At 48.2% G+C, this 16,355-nt stretch overlaps 6 protein-coding genes across 6 annotated transcripts; 2 read left to right on the top strand and 4 right to left on the bottom strand.

Moving 5' to 3' along the window:
- Positions 1-80: 80 nt before the first annotated feature.
- On the bottom strand, positions 81-647 carry GGS22DRAFT_162875 (glucose-repressible gene protein). Its single transcript, XM_047961280.1, has 2 exons — positions 448-647; positions 81-392 (listed from the first exon to the last, which is right to left on the bottom strand). Exons 1-2 carry the CDS (start codon positions 567-569, stop codon positions 299-301), a joined length of 216 nt encoding a protein of 71 aa, XP_047818974.1. The 5' UTR covers positions 570-647; the 3' UTR covers positions 81-298.
- A 1,868-nt stretch (positions 648-2,515) lies between these two features.
- Positions 2,516-4,222, bottom strand: GGS22DRAFT_139460 (uncharacterized protein). The gene is made up of 2 exons (XM_047958677.1): positions 3,725-4,222; positions 2,516-3,652 (listed from the first exon to the last, which is right to left on the bottom strand). The coding sequence occupies exons 1-2, from the start codon at positions 3,902-3,904 to the stop codon at positions 2,606-2,608; spliced, it is 1,227 nt and encodes a 408-aa protein (XP_047818973.1). The 5' UTR covers positions 3,905-4,222; the 3' UTR covers positions 2,516-2,605.
- A 445-nt stretch (positions 4,223-4,667) lies between these two features.
- Positions 4,668-9,756, bottom strand: GGS22DRAFT_162872 (uncharacterized protein). Its single transcript, XM_047961279.1, has 2 exons — positions 9,110-9,756; positions 4,668-9,012 (listed from the first exon to the last, which is right to left on the bottom strand). The coding sequence occupies exons 1-2, from the start codon at positions 9,519-9,521 to the stop codon at positions 4,907-4,909; spliced, it is 4,518 nt and encodes a 1,505-aa protein (XP_047818972.1). The 5' UTR covers positions 9,522-9,756; the 3' UTR covers positions 4,668-4,906.
- Positions 9,757-10,333: 577 nt separating this feature from the next.
- On the bottom strand, positions 10,334-11,828 carry GGS22DRAFT_162871 (uncharacterized protein). The gene is made up of 4 exons (XM_047961278.1): positions 11,302-11,828; positions 10,717-11,212; positions 10,483-10,655; positions 10,334-10,406 (listed from the first exon to the last, which is right to left on the bottom strand). The coding sequence occupies exons 1-2, from the start codon at positions 11,716-11,718 to the stop codon at positions 10,865-10,867; spliced, it is 765 nt and encodes a 254-aa protein (XP_047818971.1). The 5' UTR covers positions 11,719-11,828; the 3' UTR covers positions 10,334-10,406; positions 10,483-10,655; positions 10,717-10,864.
- Positions 11,829-13,014: 1,186 nt separating this feature from the next.
- Positions 13,015-14,466, top strand: GGS22DRAFT_162866 (NAD(P)-binding protein). The gene is made up of 2 exons (XM_047961277.1): positions 13,015-13,685; positions 13,745-14,466. The coding sequence occupies exons 1-2, from the start codon at positions 13,246-13,248 to the stop codon at positions 14,331-14,333; spliced, it is 1,029 nt and encodes a 342-aa protein (XP_047818970.1). The 5' UTR covers positions 13,015-13,245; the 3' UTR covers positions 14,334-14,466.
- A 392-nt stretch (positions 14,467-14,858) lies between these two features.
- Positions 14,859-16,355, top strand: GGS22DRAFT_139407 (FAD/NAD(P)-binding domain-containing protein). Its single transcript, XM_047958676.1, has one exon. The coding sequence runs from the start codon at positions 14,988-14,990 to the stop codon at positions 16,188-16,190; it is 1,203 nt and encodes a 400-aa protein (XP_047818969.1). The 5' UTR covers positions 14,859-14,987; the 3' UTR covers positions 16,191-16,355.

The following is a 16,355-nucleotide window of genomic DNA, read 5'->3' as shown; positions in this document are numbered from 1 at the left end:
CTGACTTAACAACCGCGACTCTATCGAATGCCTAGTTAGTATGGTACGAATCAAGACGACATGGAGCACGAGGTAAGATGTATGGTTGATGTTTGGCTAATACAAGTTGTAATAAGCTATCTTAGGGGTATTGTAGAGCCTGACCAAGAATATTGAATCTCTAGGGAATCGAAACCATTGTCCCATGCCATCTCGACAAAAGAAAGTTCCCGTCTGTCCCGAGACGCCCAAGTAAACATGTCCCCCCGATCATCTCAATCGTACAATCGTTTGGTTGGAGTTGGAAACATTGACGAGTTTAGTGCTTAGCGGCCTCCTTGTTGACATCGGCTGATGTGTTGTACTTCTTCTCATCGACCTTGTCGCCGACGGCATCCTTGGCAGCGGATGCACTAAGAGATGTATTAGCATTGTAAAAAGAGAGCGGGCATGGAGTGGTTTTCTCACCGAGTGCTGAGGTTGGCGTTGCTGTCCTTGGCAACCTCCTTGTTGGCCTCCTTGGAAGCGGTGTTGGCAGCACCCTTGACAGTGTCAGTGACGTAGTTAGCGGCGTTCTGAATCTTGTCCATGGTGATAATTTGGTTGAGTTTGGTTGTTGATTGATGAATGTGATTGAATGATTTTGGTAGTTGAAATGTAAGTTGCTGGTGTTGATGATGATGGAAAAGAGATGAGAATTGAAGAAGATGGAGAGGTTCTTATAAGGAGAGTCTGAGAAAGTTGTTTGTCATCATTCGGCACTTGATTAATATGGATTCGTCCAACCCTCTCTCCTAGGCACCTACTTCGGTAGCACGTAAGGACAGCACTAGGAACGTCTTGTGAGCAAGTACAGTACGTCATCATCTATTCAACCTTTGTCGGGTTCCTACTCGCATGTCAAACATGGCCCCCAACATCCAATTCCCCATACCACCGGATGAGAAACTACGAACAGCTATTAGACTAAGTGCTTGCCCTGGATTGCTCTGACGTCACCACTTAGGAACAACTCCTAACAAACACCAACACCGAGGTATATCGAACATGTGAATTGCCATCCATAATCGCGATAATTCTTGCATGATAATTTCAATGTGGACATTTCATCATGATCAACTTCGGGAATACCCAGGTAGGTAATGTTTTCGATTTGATATCGAAACGTACCACAGATTACATCGTTAGAGAAGAGATGATATTCGGATATGCTTGCTTAGAACCTTGAAGCGGACAATTGACATACATGATGTATGAATTCCCTTTTCGGGAACACTTGACCAATCAAATCCCATCAGACAAGGAGCTTCTTCTCCAGAAAAACTTAGATCGCTGCAGGGGAAATGTCGAAAGAGAAGATTCAATTGGAGGATCGATTAGATCGGTATCCACAATGACACCATGACTTTTTGAGCGTTTATTTTGTGGAGAGGTTCAGGACCCGGTCTAGACCGGTATCAATGATTTCATCATTATGATCTCGATTAAACTCTCCTACCGGGTACTCCACCAATCTTGCTTCATATTTGGGTCAGAAGGTCGTGTGCAAGCCTCAAATGCATCTGTCCATGTACGCATAAGCCACAAGTTAGCCCCTATCTCCTAATTCGTTCCCACCTTCAAAGAGCGGAGGGAATGGTCCGCTAAACTGAGGACTTTTCTCATTTCCGATCATAGTTTGCTTCCATCTCGATGCTCCGAAAAGTCTTCGGCTGCAGGTGATATTGCATTTCTGCTTTAGATCAATTCCTGACTCTATCGTCATGCACCCTTGTTAAGAACTACTACTTTGATAGCGGAGTTCACATTGGAGGTGACGTCAAACCGTGGCCTCAACATTGATCAAGCTCCTTTGGTAAAGTGTTGGGATGGAAATCTTCGTTTAGGTTCTCGTAAACTTACCAGAAGTTTATCCTCTAATTTGAAAGGCATTTGCCGGCCACGCTGCCACGGTATAGACCTCTTAGGATTCAACTGAGGATCGACACGGGATTCCGTGAAGCGGGAGTGCCCGCGCACGTTGAGCTGGGCTATGCTGGCTAACCCTGTTCGGACTTCGGGCGCTCTAATTATACCATAATACGCCGAATCGCGGTATTAACACAGTGTCTGATATTACGAGCACTATCCGGGCTGCTTCCGGGCTGCCTAGGTTCACGAAAGATCGTGTACCTTGATGACGTTGACATTGTTCGGTGATAGGTTGCAAGAATTCGTATCCCACGATGAATCCTGACTTTTTGCCCAGTACTACAACTTTCCCTTGATGGTTCGCTCCTTGTCAATTTTAGTTGTGCTCCTGAAATCTCTTCACGGTAGAAGAGGTAAAATAAATCAACCACCCGATGTGACAGGCGTTGTCTTGCATGTACCTATGTCTTGCGCGTCTCTTATGTACCTTTCATATCACATAATATCCCTAGGAGGTACAGATACTAGGTACTGACGAGTCAGAGTACATTCATTCATTCATTCATTCATTCATTCGTTATCTTAAGGATCGTAGGAAGCTATCTAAAGCCAATAATAGCGCCGTGCAACACCATACTCTATCAGAGCACCGAAACCCGACGCCACCAAAAAGGAAATGGGCATGCCACCCAATACGCCACAAAGTACGACGCATTCACCGCCGTGCTTTGGTCACCCACTCCTTGCGCAATTTGGGGACCAGAGGCTCGTCGTCGGAATCAGCCGTCTCTGTGTCGGTGATATGGACAGGAAGTTTCTGGCCGCGAATCTTGAGAGACGAAGAAGGCGCCTCTACTTCTGAGTCGGACGACAGGGTGATGACAGTTGACTGAAGGTTCTTTGATCCTCGACTCGGACTATCTTCTTGATTTGTTCGTCTGCTGGTAACGCGACGACTCGAGTTGGCCTTGGGTGTTATTTCCGGGTCGGCTGTGAAGTCAAATGTCTTTCGAATCTTTCCCGTGCTTTGAGAGGGCGTGGTAATAGGCATATCGTCGTCGTCTTCATCATCGTCTGAGTCGGTGACAATGTACTTATGGCGGGTGGACCTCGGTCTGATCGGGGTCGAGTTGGCATAGGGATGATGGCGGTTATTCAACGGCGGGCTGGATTTGGTCGGCGTCTTCTTGGCTGCTGATCGCCGTGCGATCTCGGCCACGGATGGCAGCGAGATCGATGAATCCGAATCAAAGTCACGGTCAGATGGAGCTTCAGCCATCTCTTCATCTTGGAGAGTGGCTGTTTCATCGTTCGACACTTCCCCATCCGTAAAGTATTCCACATCCTCACTGTCCTCGTCATCCTTCCATTCATCTTCATCCCAATCGCTGTCGTCCATTTCATTATCACTGACGACGAACCCATCGTCGCTATCATAAGACTCATCATTGTCCGATGCTACCCTATCATCGGCAGGTCCAAGCCTCCTTCCAACCGGGTTCAAGATGACAGGTCGTGCCCTAGAAGCAGGTTGTTTCTTTGGGTGTCTTGCCCTCCAAGCGATGAACCTCTTCTCGATGCCGACGAGTTCGGGCCCCCACACGGTATTCTTGACTAGCCAGTTCCATTTCCTCGGCGCGGCGTACAGGACCCGCAATTCGTGGCCTCGGTGCTGCCCGAACCAGACCTCAGTTGATAGCGGGCTCCGCGTTTCGTCTAGCCAAGCCGTGTATCGATCGTGTACGTCTCTGAACTCTCTCAACTATGCGATAGATTCCGTTAGTTCATACCTACGTATAAGTATCTTGCTTCGTGAACATGAGCGTGTACATACCATGTTGGATGGTATTTCTCGACCCATACGGTAGATTTTCCATCGGTAGTTGTCATCGAGCTTCTCCAACTGCGTGCCTTTGAATTTCCCAAACCACATCACCACTTCGCCGGGCGTTTTCGGTTCCCTCGAAAATCCATCATCTTCGTAATTAGGCTCGTATCTGCCAAAGGCCGCCATGGCTTCTCGAGGCTCTACTTCCACGCGTTGAAATCTCACTGAAGGGTCCTTGGGAATTGATTGTGGTAGGAATGAAAATTTTTTCTTTTTATATTTGAGCAGCTTAGTCTAAGTTACAAACCGAATTGCCAGCCTTGTCGCTGTAAGACGTACGATTTCCTGCACGCAGCCTACCTAGGCTATGGTGGCGCCAAAAATTAAGAACCTTGCTGCCTATGCCAACGGTACAGGCTTCTCGCCCAGTAACTTGCCCCTTGTGATCGTTATAATTGTTTCACTGTTCTCAATATACATACCTAGCTTTTAAAAATAATTTCAATAGTGATAATTGAGGAAACGAAATTAGGAAACTTGGAAAACTTTGCTTTGGTTCTTGGTGGCATGTGACTCATAACTGGCCATCGGTTAAGCACCTCTCTGCACAATCCCGTGCAGTTGGTTGTAAGCCCCGGCATCGATCGTCACAACTTGCCGGAAAACGAAACGTAATTGGCTGGAACGCATATGTACTCCAAGGAACAAGCAAGAAGTTCATAGAATGTTAACGATTATCACGCGTTCGCGGGTTGGTGTTAACAGCAAAGAACTATGCACATGCTATCCTCAGACGAAGTCCAGTGGTGCACGGTTTGTGAGAATTGATCTCAGCTATCAGCTATCAGAAAATACCAAATCACTGTCAAGAAACTAGATAGCATCCATGTCTAAGAGCTTAATTCGAAACTCACAAATCATCCATTATGTCGGCGAATATCTACAGAATGTCAAATATACTGACATTAAAAAAGCCATATCATTAAAACCAACGCCTCAGCATGCTAGCTCTAATACCCCATAGCACCGGACTAAACCCATCGCCACTTTTTTTCCCTTCCTAAACCTGCTACACCTGTGAATCTAGCTCAAGCTATTAAATGCACATACATAGAACTGAATAATGGGTAACTCTAGCAAAATGATTAAGACATTAGTCCACGATGGAGACATCAGTGGGCTTCGTCCTTATTTAGATCTGCCCGCATCAATTATCTTCTTGTTGGCCCTTTCCAACTTTTCTCTCGCTTTGTCGTCGAGTAGGTTGAACCAAGCTCGCAAATGCGCCACATAGGCCATCTCCCTTCCATTGTATTCGACCGGAGGGCCCTTGATTTGGGGTGGTTCGCCTTCCTGGTCGAAAACAGCCCAGCTGGACTCATCGTTTGTGCGTAGACCGAATCCCTTGTTATGGATTGAGATGGCCGTAAAGTTTCGGAGGAGCACAACGTCGCCGGCTTTGATAATAGGTAATGTCTCCTTATGTGGTCGATAGAGCTGCACGTCCACGACCGAATAAGGTCCGATTGAATAGTCCGTAATAGTAAACGACATCATGAATTCACGCGGACCGCCCTTAGCTCTCTGTGGATCCGGCGGTTGCATCATGGCGATGGCTATCACGCTTAGCTTCTTTTGAAGATGTTGTCGTATGACCTTTAGAGATGTACAGTCCGGCAATTCATCCCGGAGATGGCGGACTAACTTCAGTTTGGCTGCTGTCATCGAATTGCTCTCTTCTTCCATGTTAAAAGAAGCCCTAGCTAGTTGCACACTCGGATCCTCCGCGGCAACTCTAGAGTTTTCGGTAGGCGGCCTTTTCCCATTTGCATAAGTAGTCTTGGTTATATCATGTTGCCTTGGCTGTCGCTTAGAGGTGTTTGCAGCTCGCGCAAGCTGCACACTCGGGTCTACTTGTGATACTTCTTCAGGAGTATCAACTTCCTCCATTGAAATAGTTTGCCGAGTTCCCTGTCGCTCTTCGATCTGGTTCCCAAGCTCTGGTGATGGACCTCTTGAGACCAGATCCCGCAACTCAGAGTCCAAGTGAGTCTCGTCTTCATTATCAGTGATGTTATCTTCGTCGTCGTAACTATCGGATTCATTGCCAATCTCATGTTCATTCGGCGTCTCGATATGTGCAACTTCCTCAAACTCTTGAGAATATTCCAAGATACTAGCTTGCAATTCCTCGTCCATCTGCGTTGCAAACGACACGTCAGCACCATGTGCATCGACTTCGAGTTCTGAGTGTGCATCGGTTCTTGCCTCGAGCTCACTCGTAATCTGAGAAGTAGACTCAATGAAGCTCCCTTGTGCCATTTCATCGGCGCTGACCTGAGTCTGGAAACTTAACGAGGCATGTGAGTTATTAAGAGGCGTGCTATTTCCTTCAGCGTCCTCGAGGGGGGTCTGCTGTCGTGAAGCTGAGGTGGAGTCCGCGTGTGATTTTTCAACATGGATTGAAACATCCTCCACAACTGCCAAAGGTTCTTCCACGTCGAATGATTGCTGAGTTGAAGATGGAATATTATGAATAGTATCCTTCACGAGCTCGGCTGCGTTATTGACCTCACTAATTGTGTCGACCTCCATTAAATCACCAACTGGGGGTTCGAGAATTGTGACATCCCCCATTGCTTGGGTGTCTTGGGGTGTTGGAAACTGATTAGGTGGTATTTGGGACTCTGTACTTGTGGTAGTCTCCTGTATCGCGGCGACCGACATTTTCTCATCGGTAAGTTGATGCGCGAGTGGATGTGTCAAGGAAGGAGACAATGGCGCAGCAAATTCAGCTTGCCTATTTTCATCTAATTCCACAGGTTGCGAATCCGAGATACCATTCGGCAATAGCTCGACTGGCTCCTCGTCTTGCTGGGTGTCTCGAGTCTCATATTCACCCTGCTCCACTGCGCCTTGCGCTAGATCCGTTGTATATTCATAAGCTTGTGACGTCGTGGAAGTAATAACGATATCGTCGCGCATGGTTTCGAGTCCTGCTAACTCACTGTTGGCCTTCGATTCACTTTCTACTACTCGGCTTAAAATATCGAGTCCCTCAGCCGCAGTTTGTGGAGCCATAACTTCATCCTTTTCAGCCTTAGCGTCCTTTATACTGTCATCGCCATCATCCTCTCCAGCCAAGATAGAATCTGCCCTACTAAGCTGGGGTGGTCCTCTTTGGTCCGCAGAAAAATCGTTCATAGGCGGATTTTCGGCTACAGTGGAGTTCGGTTGAGGATCCGCATTAGAAGACATTTCGATATCTTCGTCTTCAGAACTTTCTACCGCAACAGCACGCTCTTCTAAGAACTCCGTCATACCATCTTCTTCGCTGAATGGTTGTTCGGGTTCTAGCTCGTCAGATGAATGAGCCGAGATGTCATCTTGCATTTCATCATCCATATCTTCCTCCTCATCATCACTCTCATCTTCAATATTAGCTTCAATATCAGCTTCATCACCCTCGTCTTCTTCACTTTCACTTTGCCCGCCCTGTGCAATTGATTCGGCTGATATGTTACTCGGTATAAATTCCGGTTGAATTCGTAGTCCAGTATTATTAGTTAGGTTAGATAGTGGCTGCGGCTGGTTAACTGCGTCATCTTCGCTTTCGTCCTCCGATGATGAAATGAGGTCAATAACCTGAGGTGTCGATTGTGACATAGGTAGAGGCGATGGTTGAAGTTCCGCATCATCCTCATCCATATCATATTCACTATCGTAATCGTGACGATCTGCGTCCTCGTCTTCGATTTCCTCTTCGATTTCGTCCTCATCTTCTTCTCCTTCCCCTTCCCAACTTCGACCATCGTCAAACTCGGGTTCCAGACGATGCGGTCGCAAATCTTCGTCGTGGCTATCATCCTCGTCGTCATCCGGGGCTGTATAATTTCTTGTATCATAATCACCGCCAATTTCGTCCGCCTCATATTCCGGTTCCTCGTCTTCCGAATAGTCGGCGTCGACTCGATCTTCAGCGTCTGCCTCCTCATACATGTTCAAATCGTCAGCATGACCCTTGATACCTATGTCTTCTGCAACTACTGGAGGCGGTGGGTCATCATCCGAATCACTCTCGTCTATGACAACTGCGTTATCTATTGACTCGCCCTCGGTACTACCAAGTCGATCAGTCGATGACATCGCAGTGACTTGAGGTGGGTCATTGATCGTAGTCCATAAAGATGATCCTGCGTCCACCGCTGCTGGAACGCCGGGGCCGAATGGGGTTGTCCCGACAGTGATAGGTTCTTGGGAGAAAGACCGACTCTCATCTAGATATGATGTAGGATAGTCAAGATGTGCCCCTTCTATCGAGTTAGTTTGCTCCTCATTCTCAAGGTCTAAAGGTGGATAAGCGGTGGTTTGCGGGAGACCTTGAAGTGGATAATTCTGCTCATCACTCGGAAGACCGCCGAGAGTTTGTTCAGTAGGGTCAATGGCGAGATTGCTGGGTTCACTTGGCGAGCGCGTACGGCTCTCAGGTCTCATAACACTAAGCCTATCAGGTCTGTGACTATCATATCCATCCACAAAATCACTAGGTAGTGGTTGCTCGGCAGCATGCAGATAGGTTGTAGGAGGAAGTTCCACAGATCTAGGGTCCCAGCCTTGGTGGAAATCATTGCTGCCAGTATGAAATTGATCGGTATGGTGAAATACAGGCAACTCGGAGCCATCATCAGGAAGCCCTTCGCTAGGGACAAAAGGTGGGAGCTGCGCAGGTGCCGTAGTCGACCACTCAGTGTGGAAGGCCCCTTGGACGCCGTGATCCACCATACCTTGTCGGGGCTGAGCAACTTGTTCTTCTCTCGGCGTTAGATTCGGGTTCAGTTGCGCTTCCTCAGCATTTGTACCCAGATGAGAATTTATGTGAATAGGAATAGGTGAGGGCATAGGGAAGTCAATCTCCATAGTTTGGCATCCTTCGTCGGTCATACTTGGTCTTGGTGGCGAACTATCATAGTTCTCAGGTAAGGCTGGCTCAGGGCTAGGAGATTGGCTGGCATATTTCCATGCACCACTTTCACGGCCAAACCTCGATCTCTTTCTTCCTCTTCCTCTCACCCCGCCATCCTCTTCAAATATATCATATCCATCTTCGAATAGGGACCCATACGACATTCGTGCTCTCTTAATGAAAGCTGGCGACTCGAATTCGCCATTTTTCATTCTTGCAATATGTGTCTTGCTAGGTGGTGTGAGCGTTTCAAGATTCTCAGTCGGAAAATCGTCCACATGGCTCGTCTCGACCGGCGGCGTTTCAGCTCGGGGTTCGGGTTCTGCTGGCGGTGAGTGATGCTCGACAGTGATAAATTTGGTTTCCCCAGTTTCGACCAAGGTGACCTGAGAGTAGTTAAGTTAGTAATTATCCTAATGCCTACATAGAGACGTCATTCATTACCTGAAGCAGAAGCTTCTCAGAGAACTTCAACTGCCAATCAACCCCAGCGCCTGGCAGACTCTGGCGCTTCTTAACTTGTTCCGGCTCCCATTCGGCACCATCCAAGCTTACGATGACCTCATCACTACTACTCAATCCACTCTCACTGGCAGCCTTAGCAGATGCGCCCGTCAAATTGACGCGAACTTGTCCTTTATTTCGACGAAGACGAAAATCAGGCTCGGCGAGAACGAATGAAAAGGTGCCTTTCACGAAGCTGTAGGGCCAAGTGATAGTGACAACACCACGGACAGCACGAGACGCTGGGTTCGAAAGTTCTGGATTTAAGTCGGCGATAGGAGTGTTATTTGCTGCGCCAAGCTTCTGGGAAGGATCTGACGCGTTGGCGATGTCCATGATGCCGGCATAATTCAGTCGCAGCGCGATCGCGTTCGATGGTTGTTCGATCACGTAGGTGGGTGAGGAATCAGAAGGCGGCGCATTTGACCAGATATTTTGGTAATGAGATAATGAGATAATTAGTGTCGCCGGATTTCATACAAGAATAGTACTTGATAGGGTGATGTCGAGGTTTCGCGAAGTAGATAATTATGTGTCAAAAGTTAAGTGTCGAATCTATGTTGGAATTGATCTTAAACAGCTGAAAACGTGAAGCTACAACCAGTTGGAGCTTTACATTCACAGGGTTGTAGCTGCCAAATTTAGTGGAGTGCACGCTATGCGCCTCATTTCATTAGCCACATCTTTCCCCAATGCGGATTATTATTGTGGGGTCTAAATTTCCACCTGGTGCTTTCTCTATCTTATCAAACCTTATCTTATCAGCTTCATTAACGAAACTCAAAAACATTAGGAGGTATTGACCTTGAAATTTATCAAACAGTCAAACTACATACAATAAACAATTACATACAACATGCTCTCCAAGTAGGCAAAGCCTGAGGATGGTTATTAATCACATTGTTGCACATCTTACTCGGTAGACTGGGTCGCATCTCAGTGACCACTAGTATGGAACATTCCATCGGTCTATGGAACGATATCGCCGAAAACAGAGTACCGAATTGATGAAATCGCCATTACTTAACTCACTACCTCTAATAAGAGATGATGAAGACAGCGAAATATCAATTCCGCGACGTATTCGAAGGACATGAAAAGCAGAGCATTCATTCAACTGAAATTGATACAAATCAGTATCCTTAATATCCGTATCCAATCCGTTTCCACTTCCAATTCAATTATAAGTGATGGTCCAGTTTCCAGGAAGTTGAGACAACCCTAGCTAGATGTCAGCGTTCTAGGTACGAAAGCCGGGGACCGGATGAAGCCTTCGCTTAGACGGAAAGCCACTTACATCCATCATATTCCTCGGGGACGGTTTGATTGAGCGTGCACCGCATCGCTTCTTCCGCAGTCTGCGACTTAAGCTCTGAGCACCGGTCATTACTGCATCTCGCATCTAAAGCTCGTTGCAGTGCGTCACCCTTCCAACCGAAGACGTAGTCGCCGTGCTGGCCATAACCCGTACTAGATGTTTATTATTATTAGCTACCCTCTCTACACATAGTCGGGAAGGATAGGAACCTACCCGTCTCCCATGCTATACACAAAAGGCTGGGACCCATCTTCGGGCCAGAGATCAGGATCGTTGAATTGCCGGGTGTCCCAAATAATTTCGTACATAAGCTGAGATTATTGACTTAGCTCATTAACGCCCAACGATAAATAAATAAATTTCAACGGATCGAGAGATGAAATTGAACTTCACCAACCTGTGGTAGTTTGACGGGATGACTGGCTGGGCAAGGGCCACTACTCTCAAATGTTCCTGTTTCGGGGTATGCGACGTGGCTCTTGTGGTCGGGCGAGTCAACGTTCACGCCATCCCAGCAGGTTGGAAACGTAATCGTCGTGCGAATACCACCACTACACATCTTAGGCGGAAGGGAAGCCGTATCGTCACCCGTACAGGGCGCACCTCCGAAAGGCACTTGGTTGACCGTAGCAAAGCATCGGTGGCAAAGTTGGCGCTGCTGGCCCTCGGCTTGCCGTAGCGTCGCGTCCCCAACTAGCATGCGGAACCCCTATTTCAACATACGTTATCAGAGTGCTATTTCCCAGATGGCGATGGAATACGCTCAAGGCTTCAAGGGTCAGCAGTATCTGAGCTTACCGGCTTAAATGCCGTGACATTGCTCTTCCCATCATACGGCGGGATATAATACACGGTCAACCCGCCGTCGGCCTTGAGACCCATATTCACCAGCTGCGGTACACGTTTCAAAGTCCCATTGCGGTTCTTGAAGAATAAGTTTGCGGTCCAATAGTTCGAAAAGTCTTCCGAAAAGCTACACGAAGTACAAGTCGATTTCTCAACTGGGTCATATTCAACAGGCGCCATAGTTGCTGTGAATGAGTTACCACCACCGACCTGGTGCATGTGTGGAGACTGAATCATTCCAGGGGAAACCAGCGGGTCCAGACGCTCGATCGTGAGTTTCGAGCATGAGAATCGCATCATCTGCTGCGCGTAGGCGACATCGCGCGCCGACAAGAGCGTTGCCAGAGCTGCAAGAGAGCGCCACTGCATCTTGTCCGTTCTCTCGAGGTAGGATTCTAGGTGGAGAGGACAAGCGGGAAATTGAGGATTTTGGGAGAAAAAAACTAATATTCATCAGGCAAGGATGAAATAACCTGCAGATCACACAACGATATGTCTTTATACATCTCGAACACTCCGGTGAAGAAACATAGACCACGCTCTTCTACCCATGTTCGACTTGGGAAAATCGGTGAAATAACGTGGGAATCCATGCGCAAAGATGCAAGCGGTTCGCAAAGGAAACTGCCGTAGATTGGGAGTAACCGGGTAATTCGCTTGAAGAGCTAGGCGGAGGGATATATTCCTAAAACGATTTCATACAATATTCTGATTGGTCAAGAAGAAGCTTCTTCACCCAAGACCTAACATATATTCACACTCGGCAAACCCACATCTTACGAAAGTAGGTACTAGGTATCTAAGGTAAGGAAACTGTTATACTACCAGACCTACGGTTGGTTGTGGACCTTTCACCTGGCTCTATCAATGTTACATGCTTAGGTGAACTTGATATATGAGATATCTTGTAGATTCATAAGTTTGGTCATCTTACTATTCATATTAGAATTTGAAATTTGATGTCTACTCAAGGCTATCAAAGCTTTCTTGTCTTGATATGGCACTCTAAGTCGAATATCAAATATCGCTACTTATTCCATACAGCCCCTATTACCTACTTGCGACAAATTGGCCGTCTATATAGATACACTTAGACAAAAAAGACAACCCGCCCGTGTAATATCCAACCCAACGAGAAGTCTATAGGCTTATCTGAAATGGTCGAGCCGCTTTGAGACAGTGATCCAGCACTGTAAATCATGTGGCGCGGCCTACGGACGAGTATTTGGGGGCATCCGGGGTCATATCAAGCACTGTCGGCTTTTCGCTGATTATCACAATAGGTTTACTCCAATATATGGGACTTCGCTCATAGAGAGAAGGGGAATACGGGCAGACGACTACTTTCATATATCGTATGCGACGGCTCTCCGCATTGTGAAGTGCCTGGAGATAAAGAGCGATTGCATATGCAAGAGCAGTGTTAGGTATTTCGTCTAAATTTCTGTGAGTGTTTACCACGGAGATAAGGTCTTTGTAGATCTTGAATGGGTCGAACGGGCATATTGGGTTGATCGCAGTGGCGGTCGGTGATGATGGTTAACGCCGATGGCTGCTTAGCACCGACTCCCACCAAAATTTCAGCTCTGAATTTAGTTGACATTCGGTGATTAACATCAGCTATTCTATCTCCAACTTCGTCTATTTTTAATTCTACCGCATCTACACATATCATTGTCATCATTGCTGCTGCTACCCTGACACATCTCCATCTCCGAAAAATGGATTATGTGATCGAGCACTCTACACCTAGCACCTGTATCCAAACGAAATCGACTTTTCCTTAAGCTGGAAATTCGGCTTTAGGATGAACCTCATCGTAGCATCGCGGCGACGGCCGTTAAATATAGCTAAAGTCCACACTGAAGAAAGTATAAAGGGACAATCAAACCGACCATGGCATCAACTTCTTGTTTCTTCAGATTAATCAACACCCAACGCATATTCAGACCGCATTTCAACCCTCAACTACAGCAATTCTCATATATTCCTAAATCACCTCATTCAAGGTTCTACTCTCAAAAACTAAGACCCAGTACCACCAAAAACAACATGACTGGCAACGTGTGGTTCATTGCCGGAGCGAGCAACGGCTTTGGCCGCGCCATCGGCTTCGAGGCTTTGAAACGAGGAGACAAAGTAGTCGCTACATCGCGCAACCCTGCCAAGATGGCCGATCTCAAAGAAGCCGGCGCTTTGGTATATGCTCTCGATGTAACCGCCGATGATGCGACCATACAGGCTGCGTTCCAAAAGGCGATCGACGCCTATGGGAAGATCACTCACTGCATCAATGCTGCGGGGTACATATTAGAAGCTGGAATTGAGGAAGCCTCGTAAGTCTTTGCCAATGAGGACTCAGTCGAGTTAAACATGTATTGACATATCAAAATAGGCCTAAAGAGATTTTTGATTTATTCAACACCAATGTCCTAGGGGTCATAAACATGACGCGCAACATCCTACATCACATGCGCCCCAGACGGGAGGGCGTGATTGCCAACTTTGGCAGTCTAGGTAGCTGGCGGGGCGGTCCGGGTGCCGGATATTATGCATCGACAAAGTTCGCGATGACCGGGTTCACGGAGTCATTGTATGAGGAGGGGAAGGAACTGGGGATCTCTGGCGTCATCATCGAGCCGGGATACTTCCGAACGGGATTCCTTAACACAGGCGGTGGTAACCGTCTGGTGGCTGCGAACCCGCTGACCAAGGAGTACGAAGGCACTGTCGTAGCGGCGACTAAAGCCCGACTTAACAGCGTTGATAATAATCAGCCGGGAGATGTTGTCAAGGGTGCCAAGGTTATTGTCGATGTGTTGACGAGGACCGGTGCTGCTGAGGGCAAGGAGATCCCTATGAGGCTCGTGCTTGGTGCCGATGCAGTAGCGGTTATCAAGGACAAGATCGCAAGGACTGAGGCTAATATGAAGGAATGGGAAGACGTCATCCTCAGTACTGATCACGACGATGTCAAGAAATAAGAAATTCTCCGCATTATAGGTACCTACCTATCTACTCAGGTATATTCAACACTTTAGATTGTCAGGATAGCTTTTCAAAGCAAATGGGCGTTATCTTTGGTAGAAATTAATATAATGAGACTTCATAAAAAATCCCATCGGAAATTGCAAGATAATAGCAAATAATCAGTTATATGGAAGGATCCCAAAATAGATAGGCCCGGTCCGCGCTGGATTATACAACACGGAGCCAACAATACCCCGATTCAAACGTTAGGCCGCAGACGGTCCCTGTCCGAAAATAAAAAGTCGCCGAGAGCCGAGCTAAAGAACATCCAGGCCAACTTCCGCTCCGACAAAATTTGTAACTGAAAGACTCCAAGTTACAAATGATTCGTAATTCGATTTGTCTAGCCATCTCATGTTTCAATCTGATCTAAAATAGTGTAACGCTTACTTCCGCGACTATGCATAATAGTGAAGGTAGACTATGTCGGTGTCTTCGTCCATCCCGATGGGCTTCGAGCTAGGTGAGGATATAAGGGGGCCATCCCCAAAGTGTTAATGAAAAGAAGAAGTTGAACACAAGCCTACCTTGGTCGCACACATTGTCAAGTAGTAGGAGACTAAGAGAAAAATCGGATATCCACCAATTGCCCTAAAATTTATAGCACCATGACCAAAACCATAGTGATCCTAGGCGCCGGCCTCGCCGGGCTCCCCCTAGCGCACCACCTGGTCTCACGAACCGCACCAAATCACCCGGACCTACGCATCGTGCTCGTGTCCCCACACACGCACTTCTACTGGGGTCTAGCCTCCGTGCGCTTCGTGCTTCCCACCTCCGAGCACTCGATCCCGGAAGACCGGTACCTCTTCCCAATCGAGTCGCAATTCGCCGGGTACCCGCACAGCGCATCGCAATTCGAGTTTGTAGCCGGCGCCGCGAAGCAACTGCATCCGGACCAGAACACCGTCACCGTGGCGCTGAACGACGGGACAGAGAGGCAGGTGGTGTACCACACTCTAGTCGTAGCGACGGGGACCAGCTACGTCGACGGCGCGCCGTGGAAGGCGCTAGGCTCAGCAGAAGAAACCCGCGCCGCAATCGCCGACCTGCGAACGAAAATCGCCAGCGCCTCCTCGATCGTCGTAGCCGGCGCCGGCGCAACGGGCGTCGAATTCGCAGGGGAGCTAGGCGCCGCGTACAGCAAGAGCGGGAAGAAGAAGATCACGCTTCTATCAACCGACGTCCTCCCCCTCGAGCCACGACTAAAAGAAAGCGTGCGTCAAACAGCGAAAAAGGAGCTCGAGAAGCTCGGGGTGGAGTACATCGGCAACGCGCGCGTGGTGTCCAGTTCCACACCTCCCAGCACCTCCAGTGGCAAGAAGGAGATAACGATCACCGTAACCAGCGGGGGCAAAGAAACAAGCAAAACCCTAACCGCCGACCTGCTAATCCCCACCTACGGCGCAAAACCCAACACCTCCTTCGCGCCCTCCTCCCTGCTCTCCCCCTCCTCCCCAGGTCGTCTGCTCCAAGACACCACCCTCCGCATGCCCTCGCACCGCAACATCTTCGTCCTCGGCGACGCCGGCGCCCTCGAGCCGCCTCAAGCGGTCTACGCCGACCGACAAGTGCGGCACCTAATGACGCACTTCAGTTCATACCTCCTCTCCGGCACAGTCGCGCCATACATCGTCGACCCGAAGGTAATGTACGGCGTGACCTTTGGACCGAGCCGGGGCGTGGGACAGATGGGGGGGTTCCAGATCCCCAGTTTACTGATCTGGTGGATCAAGGGGCGTTACCTAGGCACGGACCGTGCGGGCAACTGGCCTGCTGTCGGGAGCACGAATGGGGCTTGGCCGAAGTGAGGTCGGGGACGGGTATGAGAAATATTTCATTCAGGAAAGAAGGAAATAAGGAAACAAGGGAGGGAAGGGAAGGAAAGAGGGGTTATGAAGGCAAGCGGATTGCGTTAACATGTTTTACAGCCTGATATATCTACCATATCTTTTATCACGACTTCACTAATTACT

This window comes from Annulohypoxylon maeteangense (assembly GCF_022496945.1).
Source record: "Annulohypoxylon maeteangense strain CBS 123835 unplaced genomic scaffold GGS22scaffold_8, whole genome shotgun sequence".
Classification (NCBI taxonomy): domain Eukaryota; kingdom Fungi; phylum Ascomycota; class Sordariomycetes; order Xylariales; family Hypoxylaceae; genus Annulohypoxylon; species Annulohypoxylon maeteangense.
Note: the sequence above shows the minus strand (reverse complement) of the source record. Positions and strands in the feature narration are given on the sequence as shown.